Source organism: Sciurus vulgaris, assembly GCF_902686455.1.
Source record: "Sciurus vulgaris genome assembly, chromosome: 1".
In the NCBI taxonomy this organism is placed as follows: Eukaryota; Metazoa; Chordata; class Mammalia; order Rodentia; family Sciuridae; genus Sciurus; species Sciurus vulgaris.
In genome coordinates, this window is record NC_136461.1 from 3,962,060 (window position 1) to 3,988,426 (window position 26,367).

General features: G+C 51.2%; 2 protein-coding genes across 8 annotated transcripts; one reads left to right on the top strand and one right to left on the bottom strand.

The window, feature by feature from the left end:
* RPL22 (ribosomal protein L22) lies at positions 1 to 9,482 on the bottom strand. 3 transcript variants are annotated; one of them, XM_079138477.1, is made up of 5 exons: positions 9,341 to 9,482; positions 6,668 to 6,772; positions 5,579 to 5,629; positions 4,475 to 4,599; positions 1 to 1,918 (listed from the first exon to the last, which is right to left on the bottom strand). In XM_079138477.1, exons 1-5 carry the CDS (start codon positions 9,389 to 9,391, stop codon positions 1,774 to 1,776), a joined length of 477 nt encoding a protein of 158 aa, XP_078994603.1. In that variant the 5' UTR covers positions 9,392 to 9,482; the 3' UTR covers positions 1 to 1,773. The 3 variants fall into 3 exon arrangements, with proteins under 3 accessions (XP_078994603.1, XP_078994601.1, XP_078994602.1); XM_079138475.1 differs by lacking the exon at positions 9,341 to 9,482 and adding an exon at positions 8,433 to 8,569; XM_079138476.1 differs by lacking the exons at positions 5,579 to 5,629; positions 9,341 to 9,482 and adding an exon at positions 8,433 to 8,561.
* On the top strand, positions 8,728 to 25,897 carry RNF207 (ring finger protein 207). Of its 5 annotated transcripts, none has more exons than XR_013763589.1 (18): positions 8,728 to 8,975; positions 13,692 to 14,524; positions 15,128 to 15,260; positions 16,375 to 16,519; positions 16,617 to 16,698; positions 16,784 to 16,859; positions 16,940 to 17,065; positions 17,467 to 17,513; positions 17,745 to 17,817; positions 17,905 to 17,973; positions 18,763 to 18,831; positions 18,917 to 19,005; positions 19,832 to 20,018; positions 20,116 to 20,301; positions 20,547 to 20,598; positions 20,911 to 21,005; positions 24,459 to 24,536; positions 25,311 to 25,447. XR_013763589.1 is itself a non-coding variant. In XM_079138402.1 (18 exons), the coding sequence occupies exons 2-18, from the start codon at positions 14,334 to 14,336 to the stop codon at positions 25,480 to 25,482; spliced, it is 1,893 nt and encodes a 630-aa protein (XP_078994528.1). In that variant the 5' UTR covers positions 8,728 to 8,975; positions 13,692 to 14,333; the 3' UTR covers positions 25,483 to 25,897. The 5 variants fall into 5 exon arrangements, 3 of the variants coding, with proteins under 3 accessions (XP_078994528.1, XP_078994529.1, XP_078994530.1); XM_079138402.1 differs by having other exon boundaries at positions 20,888 to 21,005; positions 25,311 to 25,897; XR_013763590.1 differs by lacking the exon at positions 25,311 to 25,447 and having other exon boundaries at positions 20,791 to 21,005; positions 24,459 to 24,489.
* The last annotated feature ends 470 nt before the right edge of the window (positions 25,898 to 26,367 follow it).

A 26,367-nucleotide genomic window follows, 5' to 3' on the forward strand; every position in this document is an offset into this window, starting at 1 on the left:
TAGTAGCCATGTGTTAGCCTCTTTAATATAAAATGTAATCAAACTCAATTACAAGAGTTCAAAAAGGCATAGAAAAACCAGTGAGTTTCAGTTTTATTACATTTTTAAATTGCAGAGGACTATTTAAAAAAAAACATGCTAATTTTAGTCCAGGATTAATTTTTAACAGCCAAACTAAAATTTAATCACTACATGGGAACACCTATGCAACAAACCAATTTGCAAACCCCAGTGACACTTATAAAGTTGAATCATGGTAAGGAACACAGCCAAAGAGCAACTGATGCCTCAGGTTTCAAAGAAATCCTACCTTCTGTGAGGGCAGATGAGAAATATGCAAACAATTCTGCCTTAAGAAATTTGCATAGAAATAGAAAATCCTAGAGCCCTTGCCACAAGTGAAATTGCAAAACCTCCATGTTAAGCTCAATCCAGGAAGTACCAAATGTTAAATTGGAGCCATGGTGGGACCTGGACATTTCCAGCTGTGCAGCTCACAGAGCAGTCATCTCAGGTACAGATTGTCAGTTGGAGGCTAGCACTTTAAAATATGAATTTTTATACAGCACAATTATAAAACAAGGCAGACACTTTTGCGAAATTGTTTGGATTTCAGAAGGTTGCACTGTTACCAGGGGCTCTTTCGAAGTCAATGGACAATGATGTGGCCACTCAAACCCTCCCCACTGTCAGCCCTCTAGCCTCTGCACACACTGACCAAAAATCCCATGCTGAAGCCTGGTTCTCTGCAACAGTACCCTGCAGACACCCACTTCAGTTTTTGTGTGGTACTGGGGATGGAACCCAGGGTTTTATGCATGTCAATCAAGAGTTCTATCACTAAACTATGCCACCCACTGTCAGTAGGACTTTCTTGACATGAAGTCCAGTAGTGGCCTTAAGTGGTGCAGAAGCAACTATTTCCTGAGCAATTCCCAAATCCTCAGCAAGAACTATTTCCCAGTGGCTTCTCAAGCCCCATTCCAGGAAAGCCTCCAGAGCCCTGGGTATCAAGGGGCTCTCCCCAATGGGGACTCGCAGATTGTCACATCTGGAATCTCTATTGATGTCTCCAGCTCCCTCTGCTGGAGGCCAGCGTGACAGTCTCTTGCAAAAACTTGTAGAAATAATTATTTACAAATTCATTTTTGTACACTTAATTTAAAACCTTAGACTTTTACAATTGCTCTCCAAACTCTTCTGTGAAGGGTAGACCATAACAATGCTAAAGGATCACATTTTATTGGCATTGGAAGAAAAAGGATTAGCATACATAGTTGTGAGCTCAAAAGTAATTTGTAATTTAAAATGAAGATGAAGCCTAGAAATCTGCATGTAGTTGACACTGCCATTTCCCACAAGGCAGTCTTAGAACAATACCACCGGTTTTGCTTTTAATGCATGAGGAATCCCACACCTCAATCTTCCTTTGAGAAAAGAACCAAATACAATTAATACTTTGAAAAAATAAAAAAGAGAGACCGAGTGAAGCTCGAATCTCCACACCCTCAATCAATTGCTCAGCACTGGACGCTCCTCAGTGAGGACCTAACAGCCTTCTCCTCCTACTTTGGTTACTATTGCGAGAAATGAAATTTCCAAGCAGAAAAGAAAAGGTAATTACAAACAAGCCAGTGGCAGCCCCACGAAGCCCATCTGCCATGGTTCCCATTTTCTGTTTGAGCCACACTGCAGAGATACACGGATAAACCACCATTTTGGTTCCCAAGTTTTATTCAAGAACTCATACAAAATATTCCAGATAAAAGAGTTTTAATCCTCATCTTCCTCCTCCTCTTCATCCTGGTTAATCTGGAAGTAACGTAATTCATAACTCTCTTTGCTGTTAGCGACTACACGCAACCAGTCACGTAGATTATTCTTCTTCAAATACTTTTTGGTGAGATATTTCAAATACCTGCAGAGAAAGGACACTTAAGAACTACACTAGACAGATGGCCTTCTTGCATTGTGAAACATTTTAACCTTTACACAAATCACATTCAAAATCATTACGGTTGAAAATGCTTTCCCACCCTTCCAAAACCAAAACACTAAAGCAAATACACCCAGTCAATGCTTTAACAAAAATGTCAGACACATGTTACTTGATAATAAAAATGAAAACAGATAAGCAGATATAACAGTTGTCCAATAAACAGCAGCAAACACCTACCAAACGGTTTGCAGTGACCACTGGCGAAAGAGATGCTGGAGTGAACCAACAGTTAAGCACAAAACCTTAACACCAGCACTAGGAACACTGCGTTTCCTAGGAGCTCCCGGGACTCGACACACCTCACAGGTAGAACTCCTCGAGGTGGTTTAGGGTGGCAGGATCAACTCCTAAGGTTGCTCACTTCTACGATTCGATAATCACTGTCCAATGCAGTAGTCAGAGTGCACCCTGCCACTGTCCTCATTCCAGCAGAGTGCTCAGATGTTTTTGAGACAGGTCTTGCTGTGCCCAGGTTAGCCTTGAACTCTTCGGCTGATGAATTCTCCTATCTCAACACCTGAGTACTGGGACTATGGGTGTTGGCACAGCACATGGCATAAAGGTATGGTTTGTCCCGGGGATGAACCCAGGCCCTAGCACAGGCCAGGCAAGCACCCTGCCACTGAGCTGCACCCTCAGCTGAGCTGCCGTGCTCAGGTTATTTTCAATTCATCTACCCAACTGCAGTGTTAGCCTGGGTGGGAGCTTATCAGAGACTAGAAAATGTGCACTCTATATAAAGGCAGTGGTCAACTTCTGTGCCCAATAACCTTGTGACACGATGATATAAGCCTGAAAGTGTTTCTTCCCTATCTGTTTGCTTTTGAAGCCCTGAGGTTCCACATCCTCACAAAATCACACAGGGAAGAGGGACCACAATGCAGCACAAACCACCTCCCAGGCAAATTAACCTCTCCATGCCTTAGTTTCTCATACTACAAAATGGACCTCAAAATACCTACCAGTTCTTCAGACTACTGCAAGGACATGAAATGCAAAGGTAAATCTTGCCCTATCAGCAAGGACCCAAATCAAGAAATGAACCAAGAAAGGAGCACTGGTTAGCAGCCAAAAGCAATCCGTAGGGCTGAAGATTCAGCTCAAACCTACCCACTCTTTCCTACATAAAAAGAATCAATTGGGCCATTCCATTTAAAATGTATTCTTTTGTCATTTATTATTTCTAACATACTGTATTCAAATGAGATGTTTAAAATTTCAAGTAGTTAAAAAAAAAGAAACTCTCCAGAAGGTGGCATGGTATCCCACACCTGTAATCCAGCAAGTTGGGAGGCTGAGGCACTAAGCAACATGACAAGACCCTGTCTCAAAATTTTAAAAATGAAAAATAAAGAGGGTACAAAAGGTACAGCACTCCTGGGTTCAATCCCCAGTACTAAATAAATATATTCTCATGATAGAATGGAGGGGCAGAAGTTCAGAGACAAGGGGAAAAAATTCTAGATTAGGGGATACCCTTAGAATGTTTCAGGAAAACTATAATCAGCAAGGAAAAACCATAGCAGATTAAGGTATCTTCCCACCATGGGGCAAAGAAGAGAAAAATCTCTTAACAGTAAAGGAAGATATGTCAGGGTAATCCTCATAACAGCTGCTGAAGAGGTCTGAGGAAAATGGTAGAACCTTCCCAGAGGTCGCTACTGCTAAAGCCCTACAGGCTGAAGGTTTTGTGCACCATGCAGGCCCCACAGCTGCCCTATCTCTTCCTCCTCCAAATCTCCTTCCAGCATATAGAAGAACTCAGCCAGGAAGGCCTCCAGACCTCACGGAAGCTTACTGTCTTCTCTTCACTGAAAGGCTTAACTGGGCTGGGGACATAGCTCAGTTGGTAGAGTGCTTGCCTTGCAAGCATAAGGCCCTGGGTTCAATCCCCAGCACCCCAAAAAAAAAAAAAAAAGGAAAGGCTTCACTGCAACCAGTATATGTTGGCACACCCTAAAATATCCCTCTACTTGATAGACTACGAGGAAGGCTCCTGAGAATACCCCAGGCCTTTGCTAGGAGGTGGGTATAAACAAGCCCAACTCTTGTAAAACAATGTGAAGTCCCAACCTCAGCCTCATGAAAGGTAGCCTCCCTCCATCTTGAAAAGGCCCACAGGAATGAACTGGAATGGCTTCAGTCCTGAGCTCCAGATTCCCCATCCAGTGCCACAGTAACACTGAGAATAAAGATGGAATTAACAAAATGAAAGCTACTCACTGAGATCTAAAAGCAGAGGGAGCAAGAACTTCATTTTTAATACAGTCTAAGCAAGTCTAAGCACTTTTACTATCTGAGATACTTCAGCCTGTGAAAAACAAGTTGCATACTGTTAACTACTATGCTGACACACTGTCCTCTTGCACTAAGCACTGTTCCAGTGATTAGCAGATGCAACCACAAAACAAACCACAGGTAGCCACGTTCTCATGCACTGGAGCGGGCCAGAGTGCCGACACCCGCCTCCCATACCTTTTGGAAAAAGGCACCTCAGATGTTACAGTGATCTTGCTTTTGCTCCTTTCGATGGTCACAACCCCTCCACCAAGATTCCCAGCTTTTCCATTCACTTTGATTCTCTCTTGGAGAAACTGCTCCTGTAGAAATGAAATCATTGAATTGACCAATTAGTGAAGTGACAGGTTCACCTGTGTCACAGAATATTTTGCTTGTTCTCCCAATACTAAACCACATAGTTGCCATGCCTTTTTTTTTTTTTTGCAGTACTGGAGATTGAATTCAAGACCTCACTCAGGCTAGGCAAGTGCTCTTTCTAGCACTGAGCTACATCCTCAGTGCCTTTTTAAATTTATTTAAACGACAGCAAATCTTCAGCTATTCACAAAGAGTTGAAACTATTCAGCTTTACTTACATGCACTGTAAACATACTGTCCCCTCATGAACATGCGTGACTGCCTCCATAGAAAATCAAATATGCCTCCTCATGGAAGTCTTGGTCAACAACTCACTCTCAGGTCACAGGACAAAAAGTAGAGGGAAAACCCAAGGCCAGACTTTTACAAGGAACACACAGGTAAGGCTGCAAGCACTTCAGAATCCAAGGAGCACACAGCGCCATTCTCAACACTACCAGAGAAGATGAGCACAGACACAGTGACCAAATCACTCCAGATCTGCCTGGGGCCATGTGCATGGTACAGCACAAGGAGCAGCGGCCCAGGAGCCCAGGGATACACTCTCTACAAACCACTCAGTGCGAGTGTGCAAGTCATGTACTTCTGGCTTCAGAGATCCTGATCCAAAAAGGACTTTTTTGGTTTTTTGACTACAGCAATAAGATAAAGTTCCTTTCAGCCCAAAACTTCAAAATTTTCAGGACTAAAGGTTTTCAGTAGTAGAGTGCTTGCCTAGCAGTAACAGAGGCCTTGGATCTGGGGGTGGGGATATAGCTCAGTGGTAGAGTGCTTGCTTAGCATGTGTTAGGCCTGAGTTTAATCCTCAATACCACATTTAAAAAAAAAAAAAAAAAAAAAGGCTATAAGTTTTCTTTTTAAACACTCCAACACAAAATGTTAACTGCAGATGTCACCAACTGATTATGTCAGAAATCTTGCCTTTTGCATCCTAAGATTCATAAATGACTCCAGTTTTCCACCCTGAGGATTCTAGAAGGAAAAGACATTCATACATGAGTGTGCTAAGGAATCAGCTTGCAAAGGAGCCAGAGGAGGCCACGACTGGGATACCCAACAGGAAAATGCCAACAGGGTTAGGAGGGAAAAGAGTAAAAAGCAGGAAGTCAGGGACAGAAGAACGAATACGTCAACTGAGCGATTTCTGGAAGAACAAGGGCACAACAGGCACTCTTGTAAAGGGAATAAGCCATGAGGCGTCAACAGAACTCCATCCTGTGTTATCAGTAAATGTAAGCCAAGTTTTTGACTTTTTTTAATTTGAAAAGTATTTTTGTTGTAATGATCTTCGTAATAGTTGACCTGGAGTTTGAAGAGTAAAATGTAAATTCAGGCAACTTCTACACATTAAAGTACTAAGTTCAAATTCCCCAAGAGGGGCTAGGCTATGAGAGCCAAAACCAAGTGGCAGTCAAAATGCACCAATGAGATTATTTCACAATTCTAGATGGAAGTAGAATACAAGAAGGTTGGGGAATAGCAACAAATATAAAGGCAAAAATCAGTAAGGTACAAGAGGAAAAAATGTCAATGACAATTCAGCAGACAGTACATTTTAAAGTAAACACTAAAGCTCAGGAGCTGCTGCCATCTGTCTGAGGATCCACAGCCATGGTGAGATGAGGATGAGGCTGCCCATAGTAAGGATCAGGGCCCATCACTCATGCTTCAACTCACCAAGGTGCAAGGGCAATGCTGGTCCCAGTGGAGGCCCAGTGGTAACTCTTAAATAAAAGCATTTAATAACTAATGGGGAGGAGGAAAGTAAGATCATACTCTACTGTGCTCTAAAACCATCTTATTTATTGTTAAGTTCATCTCATTTATTCCTCATAACTGATGCAGAGAAAGCAGAACTTAGAAACAAGTAACTTTCCTGTGCTCCTCACAAGTTATGTATGGAGTACCTACATGCCTGAATACAGAAATGTATTCCAGTAGGCTTTCTCAACGGCACCTCAAAAGCTCATTACTTTCCATGGCCACAGTGGCAAGCAAGATGGAACTTACGAAATTGGCAGCGTCCATGATTCCATCTTCTACAGGGTGGGTGCAATCAAGGGTGAACTTCAGAACCTGCTTCTTTTTTTTGCCCCCCTTCGCCACAAGCTTTTTCTGAGAAAGTACACAAATAACACAGATGAAGCCTCAACTGGTTAAAAAAATAAGTAAGCCCATACAAACACAAAACCCATGGAGATGGGTTCCCTTGCAAGAACACCAAGAGTCATGCTTTAACCAAGAGCAGCAGAGGGATAACAAAAGGTGCTGCTCCATAAACTCAGGGGACTGGGTGTCATGATCTTTGGAACAAGGAAACCAAGTCTTGACCCATTTAACCTTTCCAGTCTCCCCAGTCCTTACAAGCAGGAAGCCTATAATTAAACATTTCCTTTTTCTTGCTGTAAAATTTCCAAATACAATTTCAAGAACTGCTCCTTTATTTTACTCCAGGATCAGCACAATCGGCAAATGTCTTGCATACCCAAAACAATGTGAATGAGAAATCAACCCTGTTCCATGTTCCACACACAGCTCTCATTCATTTTAGCTCTTCTCCCTTAACTCTGTCTCCCTCAGGACAGCAAAAGGGAACCGCACAGAATCCTGACCAGTGGTGTGCTCTGACAACCGTTTAAAGGTAAAACTTAGGATCTTGGTACAATAGTACTGCCAACAATCGGAGGTCTTTTGATTGGTTTAAACTATGAATCAGTACTTTCAAGTCATCAGGCAAAACACATCCTCTGAGGTTCCAGTTTCTTTACTCTTAAGAAGGAGCTCCATCTTCTCCCTCTACAAACCACTGTTACCTGTATTTCTACTTTCAAAAGCTTTGCAGACTCTAAATTGACCGTTCCAAGAACACATCTAACCTTCCTCCCTTTACGTTTGAAACGTCTAAAACTTGTATTAATTGGGCCAACTTTTCAAACGGTTACCACAAAACCCACTCTAAAAATGTCTCTTCCCAGTAACAAACAAGGGGGATGGGATGCTTTAAAATCCAGCCCCGGACACGCACTAATCAGCAAGCACACCTACCCACAATGGGCCCGAGCTCCCATCAGGTTTTAAACGAACGCATACGAATGCATGGCATTTAAAAGCCCACCCAGGCAGAAAGACCTAGGGAACCGGAAGTGAGGACCAAGGAAAAACAACTTTCCACAAGTGACCCAGGAGGAGGGCGAGCGACCTGCCGAACAGCACGAAGACACCGCAGAGCCCAGCCCCGGCCTGGCCACAGTAATGAACTGCGGCCTTCGCCCTCCACCAGAAGGGTCGCACAGCGGCGCCCTGACAAGCTCCTTTTCCCCGGCGCGCCTGAAGGTGCCCCTGGGGCCAGGCCGGCCCTCCGCGGACCCCGTCCACCGGCCTGGAACCCGGACAGCCGAACGCCCAGCTCCACAGGGCGGCAGGTCCGGCCCCTGGTCCCCGCCCCTCGCCCAGGCAGCCGGGCCCAGGGCCGGGGCCGGGGCCCCGCCAGCCCACGACCTCCAAGCTCCAGCCGCCACCGGCCCCACACGGGGCCCAGGGCCCGCGCCGCGGCCCCGAAGCTCCCGGTTCTGCCGCACGGCCTCGGACCGAGGCCTCCTCCGCCCACAACGTGCCGGGCCCAGCGGCTGCTCCGGCCCGCTCCGACCGGCTGCCGGGCCGCCCCGGCCGGACGCCGCAGAACGCCGTCCCCCGCGAGCCTGGGCAGGAAGGAGCCAGCCCGGCGGGGCCCACGTGCCGCGCCCGGAGCCGAGGCCTCACGCGGAGCCATACTAACCACGGGCGCCATGGCGGCAGCGGAGGCAGAAAGGGAGGTGGGCGCTCTACGCAGACGCAAAGAGCCCGCGGCGCGCAGGGCACGCAGGGCACAGGCAGCGTGCATCGCTCTGTCCCGCCCCCCGATCGCTGCGGCTCGCCAGGCTGAGCACGATCGGGAAGCGATTGGTTTTCCCTGAATGCAAAGTTTTGTGCTCCCCCTGGGTTGCAGGGAGAGGAAGGGGGCCGGGCGGTCTGTCCCACTACGAAGGATCGGAGGGGGGAGCCTCACTGGGCGAGCCCAAAGAGAAACAAGGGGGCCGGTTCTACTTTGAAAGAAAAAAATTAATAAGGAAATTCACTAAACCGAAAATAGCCAGCTAGGGGGATGGGAACCGAACCCACCAACTTGGGAATGTAAGGAAATCCCTCTGGACATGGGGAAAACGAGATCAGAAGTCCCAATGCCCGGGACACTATTTCTACATCCTGTCTAAAAAGCCCAGCTTGAAAGCTCGTGCCCAAGGGCCGTCCCTTCCGCACTGGCCCACCTTGCTGTAGCCAGGTACGTCTCCAGTCTGACCCCTCCACAGTCTCCAATTCAAGCCTCCATCCTCCAGGCTCCACTCCTAGCCTTCTAGTCTCCCAGTTCCAAAGTCTTCTGCCAGTACTACCCAAACGACCACCAGGGGGTCTGGTCAAGGTGAAGTTACAATTCAGTGGGTTTCTGTGGCCTGAGATCTGCATTTCTGGAAAACTCCCAGAGGATGCTAGTACTCCTGGTCCACGGACCACACGTGGAAAAGCAGGGCCTTCATCCCTAGGCCTCCAGCCCATTGATTGGACCACTTTTCATCCACTCTGACCCCCTTGTGACCTTTTAGAGTCCAGGATCCTGAACTGTGATCACTCAGTTGCTTGTGTACTCACCCAGCAAAACCCCAATCCTGGCTTATAATCATTGGAAGAAACACACACCATGCTGACTGGTCTAGGTCAACTGGCCTCCGGTACCAGTAGACCGGGCTCCAAAGCAGCCTGCTATTCTTGACTCTGCAGTGCTGAGGCTGGGTTCTGCAAACACTCCTGCTTTGGCATCTGTTCCCAGTTAAGCTCTATAATAAGCCATTTGTTTCCTGCTTGTTCTGTTGGTGTCTCCCACTCCTGTCTCTCAGCAGTGGTGGTTGGAACATTCCAGAGCATCAGTGGAATACAGTTTGCAGTTATTCCAACACTTAGGGAAGCAGCCTCTTTTTTTTTTTTTTTTTCTTTTTTTTTTCCCTCAGAGCCCCAGTAGTGCAGCACTGCTCCTTAGATGTCTGAGGTTCAGTCCCCAGAGATGCAACATTATACCCAGAAGGAGTGGTAGCAGCTTTCTTCAGTTGCTCCTTTTCTTATTTACTCCTTCAATTACCTAGGCAGTTAAGTCTTCAGGCCTAGTCAACAGTCCTCAGGTTGGGGCGTAGCTTAGTGGTAGAGTGCTTACCTAGCATGCTTGAGCCCCCAGCATAACCGAAAAGAGAAAAAAGCAATTCTCTATATTAAATTATGTTTAAAACTACCGACAACCAACTTAGGACGGTTCTACTAATTTTTTTTTAACTTTATAGACTGTGAGAAAGCAGTATACATTCAGTAGAAACTGTACTTTTGACTTTCCATAGTTCCCTGGGCTAGTGAGATGAGGTATAATCTCTAGCAATGCTGGGCAGGATCTCCGTCAGCCACAGAATTGGAAGGGTAGGTAACCCATACTCTGGACTGTGTTGCTCAGCTAGGATCTTGAGCAGGTTAGATGTGTTCCATGCATTTTAGACTTAGGATATTTTCAGCTTATAGGTGACCCCACTGCAAGTCAGAGAGCATTGGTAGCATAATGTCTCCTGATTAAACCTTGACTGATAGGATACTGAGCCTAAAACACTCTCCTAAGTGGCTATATTACCCCTCAGGTTGGGATGCCAGCCCCTCCTCCCCAAACCTCCCTCAAAACTACTGATTCCATTGCTCTTCCTCTGACAGACACTCCTGTGTCCACATCTGACCATCCAGCAACATCTACACCCCCATACTCTGTCTCCCCGCCTGTTCCTTTGGAAAAATGTCCTTACTCAGGCTGGGGCTGGGGCTCAGTGGTAGAGTGCTTGCCTAGCATGTGTGAGGCACTGGGTGTAATGCTGAGCACTGCATATAAGTAAATAAAATGAAGGTCAATCGACAACTAAAAAAAGGTTTAAAAATGCCCTTACCCCCATATGGTGCCAACCCTAAACTTGGGCATTATCTCTTGCACTGCTGCCTGTAAGAGGGTATCACTCCAACACCTCTCACCCTCCCAAGAAATCAGCCCTTTATCCTTCCTTCTGAATCCTATCACCATCTAACCGGTCTTCAGTACCTCTCACCTTAAAAAAGCAAAAGCAATCCCTGGACCTCATCAACCTTCCCCTTTGCTCATCACCCCTTTTCTCTCCCTCTACACGAGGCTTCTTGGGAGAGGTGACAGGTAATCAGCATGAGTGGTGGCAACATGGGTTTAAGGGGATAATTCTATAAACTGGGTCCACTGCACTGACCCCCACATGATTTCTTTAAAAAAGCACTTTGCTGCTAGTGCAGTGGTACACACCTGTAAGCCCAGTGACTCAGGAGGTTGAAGCAGGAGGATCTCAAGTTTGAGACCAGTCTCAGCAATTTAGCAAGGCCCTAAGCAACTTAGTGAGACCCTGTCTCTCAATAAAAAGGGTAGGATATGGCTCAGTGGTTAAACACCTCTGAGTTCAATTCCCAATATAAAAAAAAAAAAAAAAAAAAAAGCAGTTTGCCTGCAACCCTGCCTGGCTGAAGTCAACAGGACATGTTACATTCCTCAGCAACCTGTTATCTGCAGAGGAAACCCAAGCCTGAAATGCTGATAAGAACACAAGTTACCCTGGGAACAGGGGAGACTTTTGTGACCCTCACACAGTCCAGTTCCCAGAACTCTGGGAGATAAGGATAATTCCTCCTAGTCACAAAATCTGTAAGAACAGGTTCCAATTAGAATCAGTCAGCATGGGCCCAAGAGACCCCTTTACAGGGTGGAGACTTGAAAGCCTGATGCAGCCAGGCATGGTGGAGCACACCTGTAATCCCAGGGAACTCAGGAGGCTGAGGCAGGAGGATCACAAGTTCAAGCCCAGCCTGGACAATTTAGTGAGACCTACTCAAAGTAAATCATAAAAAGGCCTGGGGCGTAGCTCAGTGGGAGTTCCAATGTCAGTGCCTATGGTTCTCTAACGTGGCCCTCAGCTCTACCCCTGCCACCTACCCTCTGTCACACATCCTTATTATTTTCTTCAGAGTATTTAACAGTCTGTCATTATTGTAGCATGTGTGTGTGTGTGTGTGTGTGTGTGTGTGTGTGTGTGTGTGTGTATGTACTTGTGTATGTCTATTTGTGTGTTTTGATAATCATGGCTGGTATGTTCCTTTCTATGTCCCAGTGCCGGCTACAGATCTGGTTCATGGTAGATATTCAATAAATGCTAGTTGAATAGATGAAGACAAGAATGGACAGACTAAAGAAACCTGAGTTTCAAGAACATCATTTCCACCAATTGCGGTGGCACATGCCTGTGATCCCAGGAACTCAGGAGACTGAGGCAGGAGGATGGCATATTCAAGGCCCACCTCTGCAATTAAATTAGACTCTGTATCAAAGTAAAAAGTAAGGCAGACTTGGGTGCACATGCCTGTAATCCCAGCAACTCAGGAGGCTGAGGCAGGAGGATAGCAAGTTGAAAGCCAGCCTCAGCAACTTAGCAAGCCCCTCTCTCAAAAGTTAAAGCCGGGCGTGGTGGCGCACACCTGTAATCCCAGTGGCTAGGGAGTCTGAGACAGGAGGATTGCGAGTTCAAAGCCAGCCTCAGCAATGGTGAGGTGCTAAGCAACTCAGTGAGAACCTGTCTCTACATAAAATACAAAAGAGGACTGGAGATGTGGCTCAGTGGTAAAGTGCCCTTGTGTTCAATCCCCAGTACCCAAAACAATAAAAATAAATAAATAAAAGTTAAAGCAGCTGGGGTGTAACTCAGTGGTTAAGCACCCCTGGGTTCAATCCCCAGTAACCCCTCACCACAAAAAAAAAAAAAAAAAAAAAAAGAACACCACTTCCTACTGGGAAACTGATGTGTCATTTATTTACAAAGCACCCACCTCCACCTCCTTTGTATACCAGCTTCTACTCTTGAAAGTTATGGGGATTAAATCAGTTAATACAATAGAAAGTACCTTGGCCAGCAAACATTAGCCATTGTTACTATTGTTGTTATGACTACCAGCACAAATTGAGCCAGGGTTAGGGAAGGCCCTTAAAGAAGAGGTGATTTCAATCTAAAATTGACTTTCATCTGCTGTCAAACTCATCTTTTGAAACCCAGCTGGAATATTATCTCATAGTTTTTGTGTGTTTGTTTGTTTCCCTATTTAGTGACCCTTTATTGAGCACCTTCTGTGGTCAGGCTGATTGCAAGAGGGACAGCAACAGGGGCTGCTTTCAGGGATAACACAAGATGAGAATGTGAAAGGGAGGTAATGGGGTAAACAAGCATTGGCCAGGCCAGCAAGTGGAGCAGAGGGGGCTCTGCTGAAAAGGCTGGAAGTTCTCTTCCCACCCTCCCACCCAGATGAACCCACCCATCTTTTGGGCACTTGGCTGACAATGGGGATAGGGCCTTCATCATTTGGAAGCCCCACAGGTGCATTTCACGTGTATTATTCGCTTGATATGGGGACCAGCCTTTTATTTTTTATTTTTTCCTGTTCTAGGAATTAAGTCCAAGGGAGCTTTACCATTGAGCTACCTACCCAGCCCATTTTGTTTTGAGACAAGGTCTTCCTAAGTTACTGAAGGTCTAAGTTGCTGAGGGTGGCCTGGAACTTTCGATCCTCCTACCTCAGCCTCCCCAGTCTCTGGGATTACAGGCGTGCATCGCCGCGCAGATCTAACGGGACCAGCCCCATTTTGTGCAGTTCTGAGGCTCTGAGAGGTCACTAACTTGGCCAAAAGTGAGCCTGGGATTCCAAAGCCTCTTGCTACCCGTCCCAAGCGCTGGAATGCCTATGGAGAGGCCTTCGCTGCTCTCTGGCGCCCCCAATAGGTCATCGAGGAAATGGATCTGCAAGGATCTACTCTATGGGCACCTAGCCAGGGGTCCCCTGCACCCCTGAAAACCCCGCCAAGGTGTCCTCACGCCGGCCCTGCGCCCCGCTTCTGCCTCACTGGATTTTGTCATTTCAGGCCGGGTCTAGTGGAGTCTCGTACCCTCGCCGGTCACCGTCCTTTCCAGCCTCTGCGTCCTCCTCTCTCATCCAGGCGGAATGGTCCCGGGGAGCAGAGCTGCATACAAGCCCAAGTGAGGTCCAGGCTCCTGCTGCACCACGAGGTAGCGCCACCCTGGGGGAGGTGAACTGGAGCACCGCGCCGGAGCGACGCTCAGCGCTGCGCAGAAAGGGCATCGCCAGCAGGTCACCCGAAGGACACCGGGCGTGGAATTGCAGGGAGTGAGGGAGGTGGGAGAAGTGAAGACAGCGGGGACTGCGTCGGAAGCAAAACCCAGGGTGGAGGCTTGTCCTTCCAGGGCCCGCGACGCTCGGAAGGGCCACAGCGGGGCTCGGAGCCGCTGGGCTGCGGCTGTGAGGCTCCTGGCTCCCGGCACATAGCTGGACCCGGTGCTAGCTCTTCCTGTTGCTTGTCCCCGCGTCGGGCACTCAGGCCCACCCCGGGGCCCTAGTGGCTTCCCTTTCCAAAACTCCTGGACGCCGGGTAGGGTCCAGGGTAGGAGGGTGGCCACGCGGCTGCGGAGGGGCCTCAAGGGCTCTCTCGGGACTTCGAGGACCGGTCCCGCACCCCGAGAGCCGTAGCCCTGCGCTGTCCCTGCAGATGTCGGGAGCTATCTTCGGGCCCCTGGAGGGCCCAGGCGCCCTGGACGCCGCGAGCGGCCACCCGCTTGTGTGCCCTCTGTGCCAGGCGCAGTACGAGTGCCCGTGCCTGCTGGACTGCTTCCACGACTTCTGCGCCGGCTGCCTGCGTGGCCGGGCTGTGGACGGCCGCCTGACCTGCCCGCTGTGTCAGTGAGTTCCCCGAATCGCCCGGGAACGGAGAGGTTGGCTCTTCCTGGAGGGGAACCCAGGCGAAGGAGGGCAAAGGTGTGAATCCAGACAGCAATGGCTGGGAGAGGTCACACCCGGCCCTGGTGGCTTTCCGGCCAGAACTTGCAGGCTCCCCTCCCCACATTTTAGAAATCAGGACACATTTTAGAAATAAGGATACTTGAGGCAGGGAGAGATCCTTTCTGGCCCCAGGGTTCCCCTAAAAAGTCAGGGAGCAAGGCCAGGGCTGGAGGAGGGGTCAGGACACCTCCAGCAACTATCTTAGAGATCCCGCAAGTCTTAGATCAACATGACCCTGAAGTTGGCTCAGGTTACTGTGCTGTGCCCTAAATTTGCCCAATACCTTCACGGTGGTGGGGACTCCATGGTATTTGCAGGATGGCCCCAAGGGTAGCGGCTGGATGAGGGTAAGTGCTACCTGCTATATTTATAGCAAACCTCAGGCCTGCAGTATACCCCCCCTCCCTGATGCTGCTGTTTTTAGCTCCAGCCTGGAATGTGAGGGATGAGGGTGGAGAGCATCCTGGAAGGGGTATCTGGGTCTTGGCTGCAGCCTTTCCACAGACACCAGACCGTGGTGAAGGGTCCCACTTGGCTCCCACCGGTGGACCGGCTGCTGCAGTTCCTGGTGGACAGCTCCAGGGATGGCGTGGAGACGGTGCATTGTGCCAACTGTGACCTGGAGTGCAGCAAGCAGGCAGGGGCCAAGGGGGTTGGGGGCTGGAGCAGTGGGTGCCAGGTTGCATGGTCCTTGAAGCATATACCCAACACATCCTCAGAGTACAGACCACCTGTGTGTGCTCCAACACCTCCCTTGGCACCTCGGACTGGAATGTGGGTCCATTTAATCAGTGGGGAGACTGAGGTCCAGAACAAGTGACCTGAATGAATAGCCAGATAGTGGCAAAGGTTGAGGTCAATTTTTGGAGAGCTTACTGGTCCCCAAATCAGTGGAGTTGTGAACTGGCACAGAAGGGTGGTCCAGTTCACAGGCCTGTGGTACCCTGAGGACCCTCTGCTACCTAAGCTCTTACAGATCACTAAAGCTGCAGAGGAAGTGAGGACAGTAAGCAGTTTGGGAGGGACAGTTGGGGAGGGAAGTTTTGCGCGCCCCCCAACTCCCCAGCTGGAGGCAAGGCTTCTAGCAGGACTGAGAAGGGTCTGTGAGACTGGCCGGTGGAGGCTGGACAGCCCTGATAGGGTGTAAAATCCCAGGGCATCTGGGCAAGTGCTGGGAACTGTGTGACCCAGAAGTGCAGGTGATGGGCTGGAGGAGAGGGAGTGGGGAAAGGCAGAGCTTAGGAGGACATGGCCTTGAATGCCAAGGAAAGGAGTTGGGTTTGTTCTGCATGCCACCCTTGAGTCCACAGCCAGGGGTGCAACCCAAACCCTGGACACAGCCCTGGGGTTGGGTGGGGTCCCTGCCCTTGTCTCCCCCACTGACTTGTAACTCCAGGTGGCCAGGGTGTACTCCACCACTTGGCCACCATTGAGGGAGTCAAGGGGACACACACACACACACACACCTTGTAGAATGTTTTGCAATGCGGTTTTGCACTCCCCCACACCCACCCTCCCATAGAACCGCCCCTGGAAGCCTCTTCTCCTACCTGCTCGCCTAGCCTCCGAGCCTCAGTGCCCTCATCTGAGTGTGTTAGGTAGACTGCTGTGTGGGAACCACAGCAAAGCGCTGCATTTAGCCGGGCACCTGCCCCAGGCTGGGACAAACGCTAGCAGTGACACGCTGCCGCTGTGGTTCCCACCCCGCAGTCCGGCTAGGGCGTCGGTCTGAACCAGCGCTCTGCCCGCAGGACGCGGAGACCACGTACTTCTGCAACACCTGCCAGCAGCCCCTGTGCGCGCGCTGCCGCGACGAGACGCACCGGGCACGCATGTTCACGCGCCACGACATTGTGGCCCTAGGCCAGCGCAGCCGCGACGTGATCCAGAAGTGCAGTGAGTGAGGCTCGCGGGACTGCGGACCCCGGGCAGGAGCGGGCGGGAGAAGGACGGACACCGCCCAGAGCTCTCCCCGCCTCTCCCCGCCCCGCAGCGCTGCACGGGGAGCCCTACATCATGTTCTCCACCGACAAGAAGTCGCTCTTGTGCATCCGCTGTTTCCGGGACCTGCAGGGGTGGGTAGCGGGAGCGGGAGCGGGAGGTCTGCCCTCATGGGCCCAGGGTGGCCGGAGCGGGTGTTATTCGCTGCCCCCGCCGCAGGGAGAGTCGCGCCCACTGCGTGGACCTGGAGTCGGCTTACGTGCAGGGCTGCGAGCGGCTGGAGCAGGCCGTGCTGGTGAGCTGGCTCAGTGGCCTGAACGAGGGTGGGAGTGGGAACGTGGGGCTGTTACGAGGCTGAGCCCCCCACCTCCCCAGGCCGTGAAGGCCCTGCAGACGGCCACCCGGGAGGCCATTGCGCTGCTGCAGGCCATGGTGGAGGAGGTGCGGCGCAGCGCAGCAGAGGAAGATGCCGCCATCCATGTCCTCTTCGGCAGCATGCAGGTAAGAGATGGAGGAGGACTGGCAGCTACCAGACGTACAGCCCCTTCAGCCCCGAGCAGTTGTCCACAACACTGAGAGGACCTGAATTCCCTTGTAGAGTTGCCAGTGAAGCAGGGCAGCAGGCCTTGACCTTCTTTTCTAGGAGCTAATCACAGTTGCCTGGAAAGTTCCAGGACACCAGGATCTGCCCTAGGCTGGTGGTAGTGGTGGGGGTGGTCTAGGAAGATGGCACCCAGGAGGTGACATGCAAGGTGACATGCCAGGCTCTCAGGCAGGAGGGAAGGCCTTCAGCCAGCAGGTTGGAGAGAGAACCAGCCTTCAATGCCCAGGACACAGGGCAGTGTGTCAGGAGTTGGTGGCCAGCCCGGTGTGCTAGGTCAGTGGTGGGCTGTTTCCCCCAGGACAAACTGGCAGAGAGGAAAGCACTGCTGTTACAGACCGTGCAGAGGTGAGTGGGGTGGTCTCCTCCCCCAGGCCCCCACATACCCAGCTCCAAGCTGGGGCCTAGGCAGGCTTTACCCCAACTGGAGAGCAAGACATCCAGGTGTCCACCAGCAAAGGAGAGTGGGTGGTTCAGGGCACCTCACAGCAGGAGGGGTGAGGATGCTGCGGGTTACGGGACCCTTGAGGCGGGTGGTCAGCTGTCCCCTCAGAAACCAGGCAGCGTGTTCTTCCCCAGCCAATATGATGAGAAAGACAAGGCCTTCAAGGAGCAACTCTCCCGCTTGGCTGCCCTGCTGCCCACTCTACAGGTGAGGGAAGGGGGTGCAGGGTTGGCACTGGGGCGAGGAGGGCCCCTCCTCCTTTGGCCAGCTACCAAGCATCTTCCCCTTTGACAGGTTCACCTGGTCATCTGCTCTTCCTTCCGCAGCTTGGCCAACAAGGCTGAGTTCCTGGACCTGGGCTACGTGAGTCTCCCTGGCTCCCCTGTCTCCCCTTCCCCACCACAGCCAGTCCTGCTGTCAGAGGCTGCCCCTCAGAGCTTGGCAGACTGCCACCTGCAGGCTGGACCAGAGGGCTCTGGGCTTGCCTTTCCCCCCTCTACTCCATCATTCACCAACCCTTTAGGGTTCAGGTGAGTCTCTTTTAAAAGGGTAGTGATGCTGGGTGCAGTGGTACCCACCTGTAATCCCAGCAACTCAGGAGGCTGAGGCAGGAGGATGGCAAATTCCAGGCCAGCCTATGCGATTTAAAGAAACACTCTCCCTTGGGCTGGGGAAGATAGCTCAGTTGGTAGAATGCTTGCCTTGCAAGCACAGGGCCCTGGGTTCGATCCCCAACACCGCCAAAATAAATAAATAAATAAGTAGTAATAATAATAATAAAAAGAGGACTGAAGGGGGCTGGGGCTATAGCTCAGTTGGTAAAGTGCTTGCCTTGCAAGCACAAAGCCCTGGGTTCAATCCCCAGCACCACCAAAAAAAGAAAACAAAAAAGGACTGAAGGGGTAGCTTGGTGATAAGGGCACCCTGGGTTCAACCCCCAGCATCTGCAATCAATCACTCAATAAAAATATCCACTGGGGCGCTGCCACCCCCTTCCACTCCCTGGAAGAGTTGTCTGGGCCAGCCTCAGAAGAGGGTTGGGCCCTGGTAGGGCAGCAGGTAATATGCTAAATAGTCCCTACCTCCCCCTCCGCTCTTCCTGCCTGCTGGTGGCCACCTGCCCCGCACACCTGCTCCCACCCTCCCTGCTAGGAGCTGATGGAGAGGCTGCAGGGCATTGTCACAGGGCCGCATCGGCTAAGGCCAGAGCAGAGCAGCAAGGTGGGCGTGTGTTCCTACTGGGTCTGGGCAGGGGGTGTCCCACGGGGCAGGGGAGGTCGCTTCACGACTGGGTTCTGCCATTCAGATCACCAGCGACCACCGCGCGGAGTTTGCACGCTGTCTGGAGCCGCTGCTGCTGCTGGGGCCACATCGGGCTGAGACTGCCGCCAATACGTGAGCGCCCAGGCCAAGAGGGGGGATCGTCGGGGGAAGGCTTGTGCCCCCCCCTGCCTCCTCAGTCCTCAGCTCCTTCAGTTCCCCACTGGGTGTCTGTGTGCTATGAACCCTCCACGCAGGAAGGCTATTAGAATAGCAGGGACTGCCCCTTCCGGTCCTATTGGCAGCCTCCCCACCCGGCTGGAGCCACTGGGGCTGGGCTGGATACTGCCTGGGGACCAGGCAAGGGTCAGAGACCACGGAGGAGATAGAAGAAACAACGTTGGAACTGGCATGTGTGGCCTAAAAGCCAGAGACTGGGAGGAACTGGTGTGGGCCCAAACTTCCTGTGTCCAGCCTGGGAGTGAACACAATGGTACCCCATGCCCTGGGAATGCAGATGGACTGACCCTCCTCCCACACTAAAACGACCTGGGGAGGACCTTTAAAACCCACCAGCAATCTGGTGGTGGTGGCAGCACAAACCTGTAATCCCAGTAGCTCGGGAGGCTGAGGCAGGCAGATCATAAGGTCCAGCCAGACTCAGCAATTTAGCCAGGCCCTAAGCAACTAATGGAGATACTGTCTCAAAATTAAAAGTAAAAAAAGACTGTGGATGTGGCTCAGTGATAAAGCACCTCTGGCCCAATCCCTGGTATCAGGGGAAAAAAATAGATGTCAGCGGTCAGTCATCAGGTGTGGCTGTGCAGCAGGTCTTTCCGGAGCTCTGAGTGGTTCTGCCCTGTGGTGGGGTTGACAGGGCAGTGCAGCACAGCAGCCTGGGAGGCAGGGGGAAGGGAAGACCTGTGCTACCTGTCCTGCATCCACGCTGCTCTCCCCCCAGGCTGCCAGGGAGCTCAGGACCCAAGGTGCTGATGGGACCCAGCTGCTCCTCCCCAATGAGAAAGATGCCAGGGTCACCGGTCCAAAAGCCCACGCTGCACCGGTCCATCAGCACCAAGGTGCTGTTGGCTGAGGGGGAAGACACGCCCTTCACAGAGCACTGCCGCCACTATGAGGACTCCTACCAGGTGAGGGGGCTGGGGACCAGCAGGGCTCTGGCTGGTTGGCATCCCCCCGAAGGGGCACCTGGCAGTGACTCTACACCCTCCTGGGCCTCTCATGCAGGATCTGCAGGCGGAGGTGCAGAACCTGAAGGACCAGGTGCAGGAGCTGCACCGCGACCTCACCAAGCACCACTCACTCATCAAGGCCGAGATCATGGGTGACATCCTGAGCAGGTCCCTGCAGCTGGATGCACGGATCGCCTCTGAGTACAGCTCTGCAGAGGCCATGAGAGCAGTCTTCCAGGAGGTAGCTCCTCCCAGAGCACACAGCTCAGCCCTGCCTGCCAGGAGACACGGCTACCCAAGCCAGGAAGGGGAGAGAGTGCCTGCCTGGGACTCTCTGATTCCCACTGGCAGGTTCTGGAGCCTGGAGTCTTTGCTGCAGGATGACACAGGCCCCGCTGGGGACTATATGGCTGAGTAGCTAGAGTAGAATGCCACCAATGGAAATTCCTACTCGCTGCCACATCCAGCATCCCTCTTCTCTTTCAGATCTGGGAGGACTCCTACCAGAGAGTAGCCAACGAGCAGGAGATTTATGAAGGTCCCAGGAGGCCCTGTGCTGCAGCTAACCCACATGCTAGCAGGAAGCTAGTCAGCCACTAGCCAGATTTACACCCCATGCTTTTCCCCTTGGGGCTTGGCTTGGTGTCACACCTGCTAATGGCCCACGTGTGCATGTAGGTCAGGAGGCAATAAGCAGGCTATCTCACCAAATGCACCACCCGTTCCTTAGAGATGACCATTCAAACAGTTGAGATATTTAGATGGTGCTGGGCTTGAGATTTAGTCTGATTCAACAAGACCCAACACTCTGGCCTTGGGCTCCACAGCCCAGCTCCATGACCTTCTGCAGCTCAAGCAGGAGAATGCCTACCTGACCACCATCACCAAGCAGATCACACCCTACGTCCGCTCCATTGCCAAGGTGAAGGAGAGGCTGGAGCCCAGGTGAGGCCAGAGGGTGTTACCAGGGCACTTCAGGATGTGTGGATAAGGGGACACACATTCAGAAGGGCCCCAAAGGCAGGTCATAATGGTTCTGCACAAACAGACCAAGTGCTAGATATCTGCAAAAAATGTGGTCACTGCAGGATGGCTCCTTGCAGCCCTCAGAAGCAGGTGGAAGCAGAAGGAACAGCCAAGCGCAGTGGCGCACACCTGTGATCCCAGTGACTTGGGAGGCTGAGGCAGGAGGATTGAAAGTTTGAAACCAGCCTGGGCAATCTAGTGAGACCCTGTCTTTGAGTAAAAATTTAAAGGGCTGGAGATGCAGCTCAGTGGTAGAGTGCCCTGGATCTATCCCCAGTCCTGGGGTGGGGGAGTAGCAGAGGATCTTTAATGTGCCCGTCTCTCCTTCACGCAGCCCCAGGTACACAGGTGTGTGGCTGGAGCCTGGGATCTCTGCATCGCCTTCCTGATCCCATCTGCCCTGCCCTTGTCTCATGTGCCCAGTTCCTTCCCCCAGCAGCTTCTGGAGAACGGACACTGGACAGCACAGGTCTTAGAGTGTCTCTTTCCACCTCACACGGGGCTGATGGTTTCACCCGGTCTTGAATTCTAGATTGGAAATTTCAGCCGGGAAGAATTCTCCTTTGAAGACATTGCTCTATTGTCTTTTAATTTCTAAGGATGTCCTTGAGAAGTCTGAAGGCATTGATTCCTAATCCTTGTAGGGTGACCCGCTTCCTCTCTTTGGCTTGTAGAATCTTCTCTGGCTCCCATGTCCTGAAATTTCACATTGGCTAGTCTACTTCCATCTATTGGGTCAGGTGCTGGTACACTTGGTGTACTTATTCTGGAAATTCACGTCCTTCTGTTTGACTTCTTTCTTCCTTCCTTCTGGTCCTGGGAATTGAACCCAGGAGCACTCTACCACGGAGCTACATCCCCAGCCCTTTTCATTTTTTATTTCAAGACAGGGTCTTGCTAAATGGCCAAGGCTGGCCTCAAACATGATATCCTCCCACCTCAGCCTCCGGAGTCAGAGATTACAGGTGTGTGCCACTACACCCTGCCATATTTTTTAAAAACTTTTTTAGATGTTGATAGACCTTTATTCATTTATGTATATGTGGTGCTGAGAATCAAACCCAGTGCCTCACACATGCCAGGCAAGTTCTTTACCACTGAGTCACAACCCCAGCTACCCATAATGTTTTCATTAGTTGATTTCTCTACTTTTTCTCTTTTTGGAATTCCTATTGTTGGATATCAGCCCTTCATTTTACATTCTGTCTTATGCTTTTACAGGATTTCCTCTTATCTTTCAGCCCTTATCAAGCTGATCATTTCTATCTTGGTTTTAATTTCTTTTTAACTTTTTTAGTTGTTGATGGACATTTTTATTTATTTATTTATTTATTTATTTATTTATTTATTTATTTATTTATTTATTTATTTATATCTGGTGCTGAGAATTGAACCCAGTGTCTCAAACATGCTAGGCGACTGCTCTACCACTGGGCCACAACCCCAGCCCTTGGTTTTAATTTCTAAGAGGGCTTTTCCTACTGTTTTCATGGTATCCTGTTGCTTTGTGGAGACCCTATCTTACTTCTCTGAGACAGACAGTTGTTGGGTTTGTTTGTTTGTTTTCTCTTTTGGAAGTCTTCTCCCTAATATCTTCTCCAAGTTACTTTTTGTTTGTTTAGGTTCCTGTCTTCCATGGTCAAGGCTGTCCTCAAATGTCAGATACTCCTCGACTGTGGGCTCAGTTCAGGAGTGAGTGGGGCTGGAGGCGAAGCAACAGATAGCTCTGAGCACGCTGCGGCCGGTGCCTCGCTGGAAGGGATTTCACGGGTGGGCTCGGGGACCTGGGGGTGCGTGCTTGCATTTCTGGAGTGCCCCAATGTCAGATATAGGTTCTTTTCCAACTGCCTTCCTGGAAGGCCTTGTCTGTGTGTCATTTAGTCCTGGCTTTCTGTGTACTTGTCCGTAGTGGTTTGTGCCTCTCAGAACTAGCCCTTCGGACTTCTGTGGCAGCGGGAGAGAGCTCGACTGTCGCCAGCACCTCCTGTTCGGGTCCCACCCTTGCTGTTGCAGAGGTTCCTGGGGCTCTGGTCATGGGCTGGCAGTGCACAGCTGGCCCCGGGTCTGGTCCCTGGTTTCTGCCACGCTGCTGTCCTTCCCCGACTGAGCGCAGGATCTCGAGTAAGCCAAGCTTGAGCTGTAGTGCTGAGCTGAGTGTAGTCGCAGTTCCCTGGCTTTCAAGCCTTCACCATGCAGATGACATCCCACCCCGTCCCCAGGTCCCTCCCCAGCATACAGCTCTCCTGTGCTGGGCCCACCTCCAACTGGCTCCTCCCTGGCGTCTTGGCCTGGATGTCAGAGAGGCATCTCAGTTCAAAACGGTGGCCAGCAGAGCTCTTGGCGTCCTCCCCACACGCACCACGCCTGTCTCTTTATCTTGGTCAGTGGTATCACCCACGCTCAAGCAATGGCAGGAACTCAGTCAAGGAGGCTGGGAGATGTCCTTCCTGACTCCTCACTCACTCCACTTCTCACCCGTCTCCAAGTCTTATGGACTAAGCTCTCCACTGCGAACCACCCACTGTGGTCTCTACTGACCAAATCTAACCACCACGGCCAGGCATCCCTTCAGCATGCCATTCAGTCAGTGATCTTTTGGTCCTAGCTTTTTTGGCAGCGGTTGGAAGGTGGGGGCAGTACTAGGAATTACACCTAGGAACACTTTACCACTGAGCTATATCCCTGGTCCTTTTAAATTTTTTTATTTTGAGATAGGGTCTTGCTAAGTTGCTGAGGCTGGTCTCACACTTGCAAGGCTCCTGCCTTGACCTCCCAGGTGGCTGGGATTACAGGTGTGTGTCACTGTGCCCAGCCAATGATCTTTTGAATGTCTATTAGTCCCACCACCACCAGGCCGGACAGCTCTCCCGGGGACCCTTTCCTGTCCATCTGTGACCATGCTGGTCCCTCACATCGATCACAGTGGCCTTTCAGAGCCCCCAAAGCTAGACTGGCTCTCACTTCTAGACCCTGCTGGAAGGGGCTGACTCAGGTTGTGCGGCGGTTCTCCTCACTCAGGTCTCAGCTGGAATGTCAGCAGAGCCCTCCCCAAACCACCTGACTAGAGCAGGTCTTGCTCACTGTCACTGCACTGCCTGGCCCCACTCCGCTTCCATCTCACCTTGAGGTACCTCCCTGAATAGCAGGTAGCTTCCACAGGGACCAGGCCTTACTTCTCCTGTCCTCTACTGCCACCTGTGGCTTATTTGGCCCTGGAAAACCACTGGGTCTTGGTAACTATTCCAGGGTTAAAAGAGGGAAGTGTTACGTGGAGCGTTTGCTTCTGTTGGTTTTGGTGCAGTGAAAGCCTAAGGCCACGCAGTGGGCTGGCTCTGCTGCCTGCCAGTCCCCTGTGCCTGCTTTCTCACCCAGGTTCCAGCTGCCTGTGGATGAACAGTCAGAGGCTCCACAAAGCGTGTGTGAGGACAGGAATGGCGAGATCCTGGCCAGGTAAAGCGAGTCTTCCCAATGGTGGGCAAGCAGTCTGGTTCCAGAGGCCAATGCAAGGCCAGAGCTAATGGGTTTCATTGCCTCCTGGGCCCAATTTGCCGCCCAGTAGCTCTGTGGTCTCAACCGGGCTTCAGTTTGCATCAGGAAAGCTTCAAATTTGGACAAGTGCCTAAACAAGTGCTTTCCTAGATGATACAGGGGACTCTGATAGAGCCATTTCACAATTATAAATGGCCAAGGTGGCTGCCTGCATTCCTTTACACCACCAAGGGTTGCAAGCCTTACAAGCAACTCAAATTCCCTCGACTGAGGAAAAGTGGCTGAGCACTTTGTGATGTGCCAGCCTCACTATCCTTGGAGCCAGTGTTTGCCTGAATACTTGCAGAGGCAGAGAAGAATGGGCAGTAAGACAGGTCACAGGCTGGTCTTGGTCAAGGGCAGAGAAAGTCTAGCAGTTGGCTGAACTGTCTAGAACCACAGTGTGCTTGGGGGCAGTGCAGAGACCAGTCCCACCCTCCCCTGCAAGACTTCAGGGGACCTTTGACTCAAAGTTCACTGCCACCGAAGCTGCTAAAACTGCTTGGCTCATATTTGGGCAGCTAACCACCGTCTCCTGGGGAATGGCTCTCTAAGAATCCCTGATAAGTCGCACACTTCTGGTTGTGAAGACGCACTCCCCTACTGGGGACTTCCACCGTCAGTGTTAGGCTGGACACCAGTGAAGTAAGGGGAGCAGAGTGGTGGATGAGGTTATGTTAACAACTGTTCCTTTAGGAATGATCCAGGAAGTGTCATGGAGAAGGGAGAGAAGACCTCAGAGTCCAAAGGAAACAGCAGGGCTCTGAGTGGTGCCTCTGAAGATCCTCCACTGAAGAACAGAGACCACCTGAGACCCAAGCAGAAAAATGGGGATGATATTTCCACATACCAAGAGCAGCCAACTTAGCAAACAGGCCCTGAACCAACTAGCTGGGCTTTCGCGACGGGCACACGGAGACTGGGATACTTAAGAAAAGATTGTTCTCATTATGGTCTCTTCTTTCAAAGGTGACACTCGATCAAAAGTAAACCTCAGAAAAGCAAAGCCAGGCTGCTACGCTTCTGTGTTCCCAGCACACGAGCTCACGAGGGCGATTTCCCATTCCCACAGCACTGTGCTGACCGCAGCCGGCCTGCTCAGCACCACGCTGGTGTCCACGGGCTGAGCCGTGTTCACTGAAGCCGTCAGGTCCTGCTGCCCCTGTGGGCAGCAAGACTCCCCCACAGCACAGCACCTGCTCTGACGCCAAGGAAGCCAGCTTCTGCCCCACTGTGGACCCGGTGCCACCAGGAAGTCCCACCCAGTAATCTGAGCAGTGACTCACGAAGCCCAGGGCCAGCCTCTGGCCAGCCCTTGGCAGATCTCTGCAACCCTGTTGGGGCTTTCCCCAGCTACCTTGACTCGCTCCCTCGCTGCCAGGAGTGATTCGCGGGGCCCTTCTCCAGGCATTCTCCCCTGTCACTTTGCACTCCGACACAGCACCCTCTTAACAAGTGCTCAACAAAACAACCCGAGAGGGGACATTTAAGTGTGGAGGCTGAACGATAGTCACATTTTAGGCAAATATCCAGCTCCACTCGGTGGTCTCTACAGCAAATGGCCTTTACGGACGTCAATACAAAAATACTGAAGTCCACATCCCAAAGCGGCACAAACCTGTGTGGCCGCTTAAGGAAAAAGGAACACATCATTAGGAATTGGGCAGAGGCAGGAACTCAGAGAGGGCCAAGGAGGTGCAGCATCCCTGATCTGATGCCGGCAGCTATGGACCTTCCTTGTCCAGGCCATCAA

Excerpts from the sequence above, each read along its gene's own strand:
- RPL22 (XM_079138475.1), bottom strand. The coding sequence starts at position 8,537 with ATGCACGCTGCCTGTGCCCTGCGTGCCCTGCGCGCCGCGGGCTCTTTG. Across the intron at positions 6,773-8,432 it reads CTGCCGCCATGGCGCCCGTG|AAAAAGCTTGTGGCGAAGGG; the intron begins GTTAGTATGGCT and ends GTACTTTCTCAG. Across the intron at positions 4,600-5,578 it reads TGAATCTTAGGATGCAAAAG|GAGCAGTTTCTCCAAGAGAG; the intron begins GCAAGATTTCTG and ends TCATTTCTACAG.
- RNF207 (XM_079138402.1), top strand. The coding sequence starts at position 14,334 with ATGTCGGGAGCTATCTTCGGGCCCCTGGAGGGCCCAGGCGCCCTGGAC. Across the intron at positions 16,699-16,783 it reads TGTTTCCGGGACCTGCAGGG|GGAGAGTCGCGCCCACTGCG; the intron begins GTGGGTAGCGGG and ends CCCCCGCCGCAG. Across the intron at positions 17,514-17,744 it reads CTGTTACAGACCGTGCAGAG|CCAATATGATGAGAAAGACA; the intron begins GTGAGTGGGGTG and ends GTTCTTCCCCAG.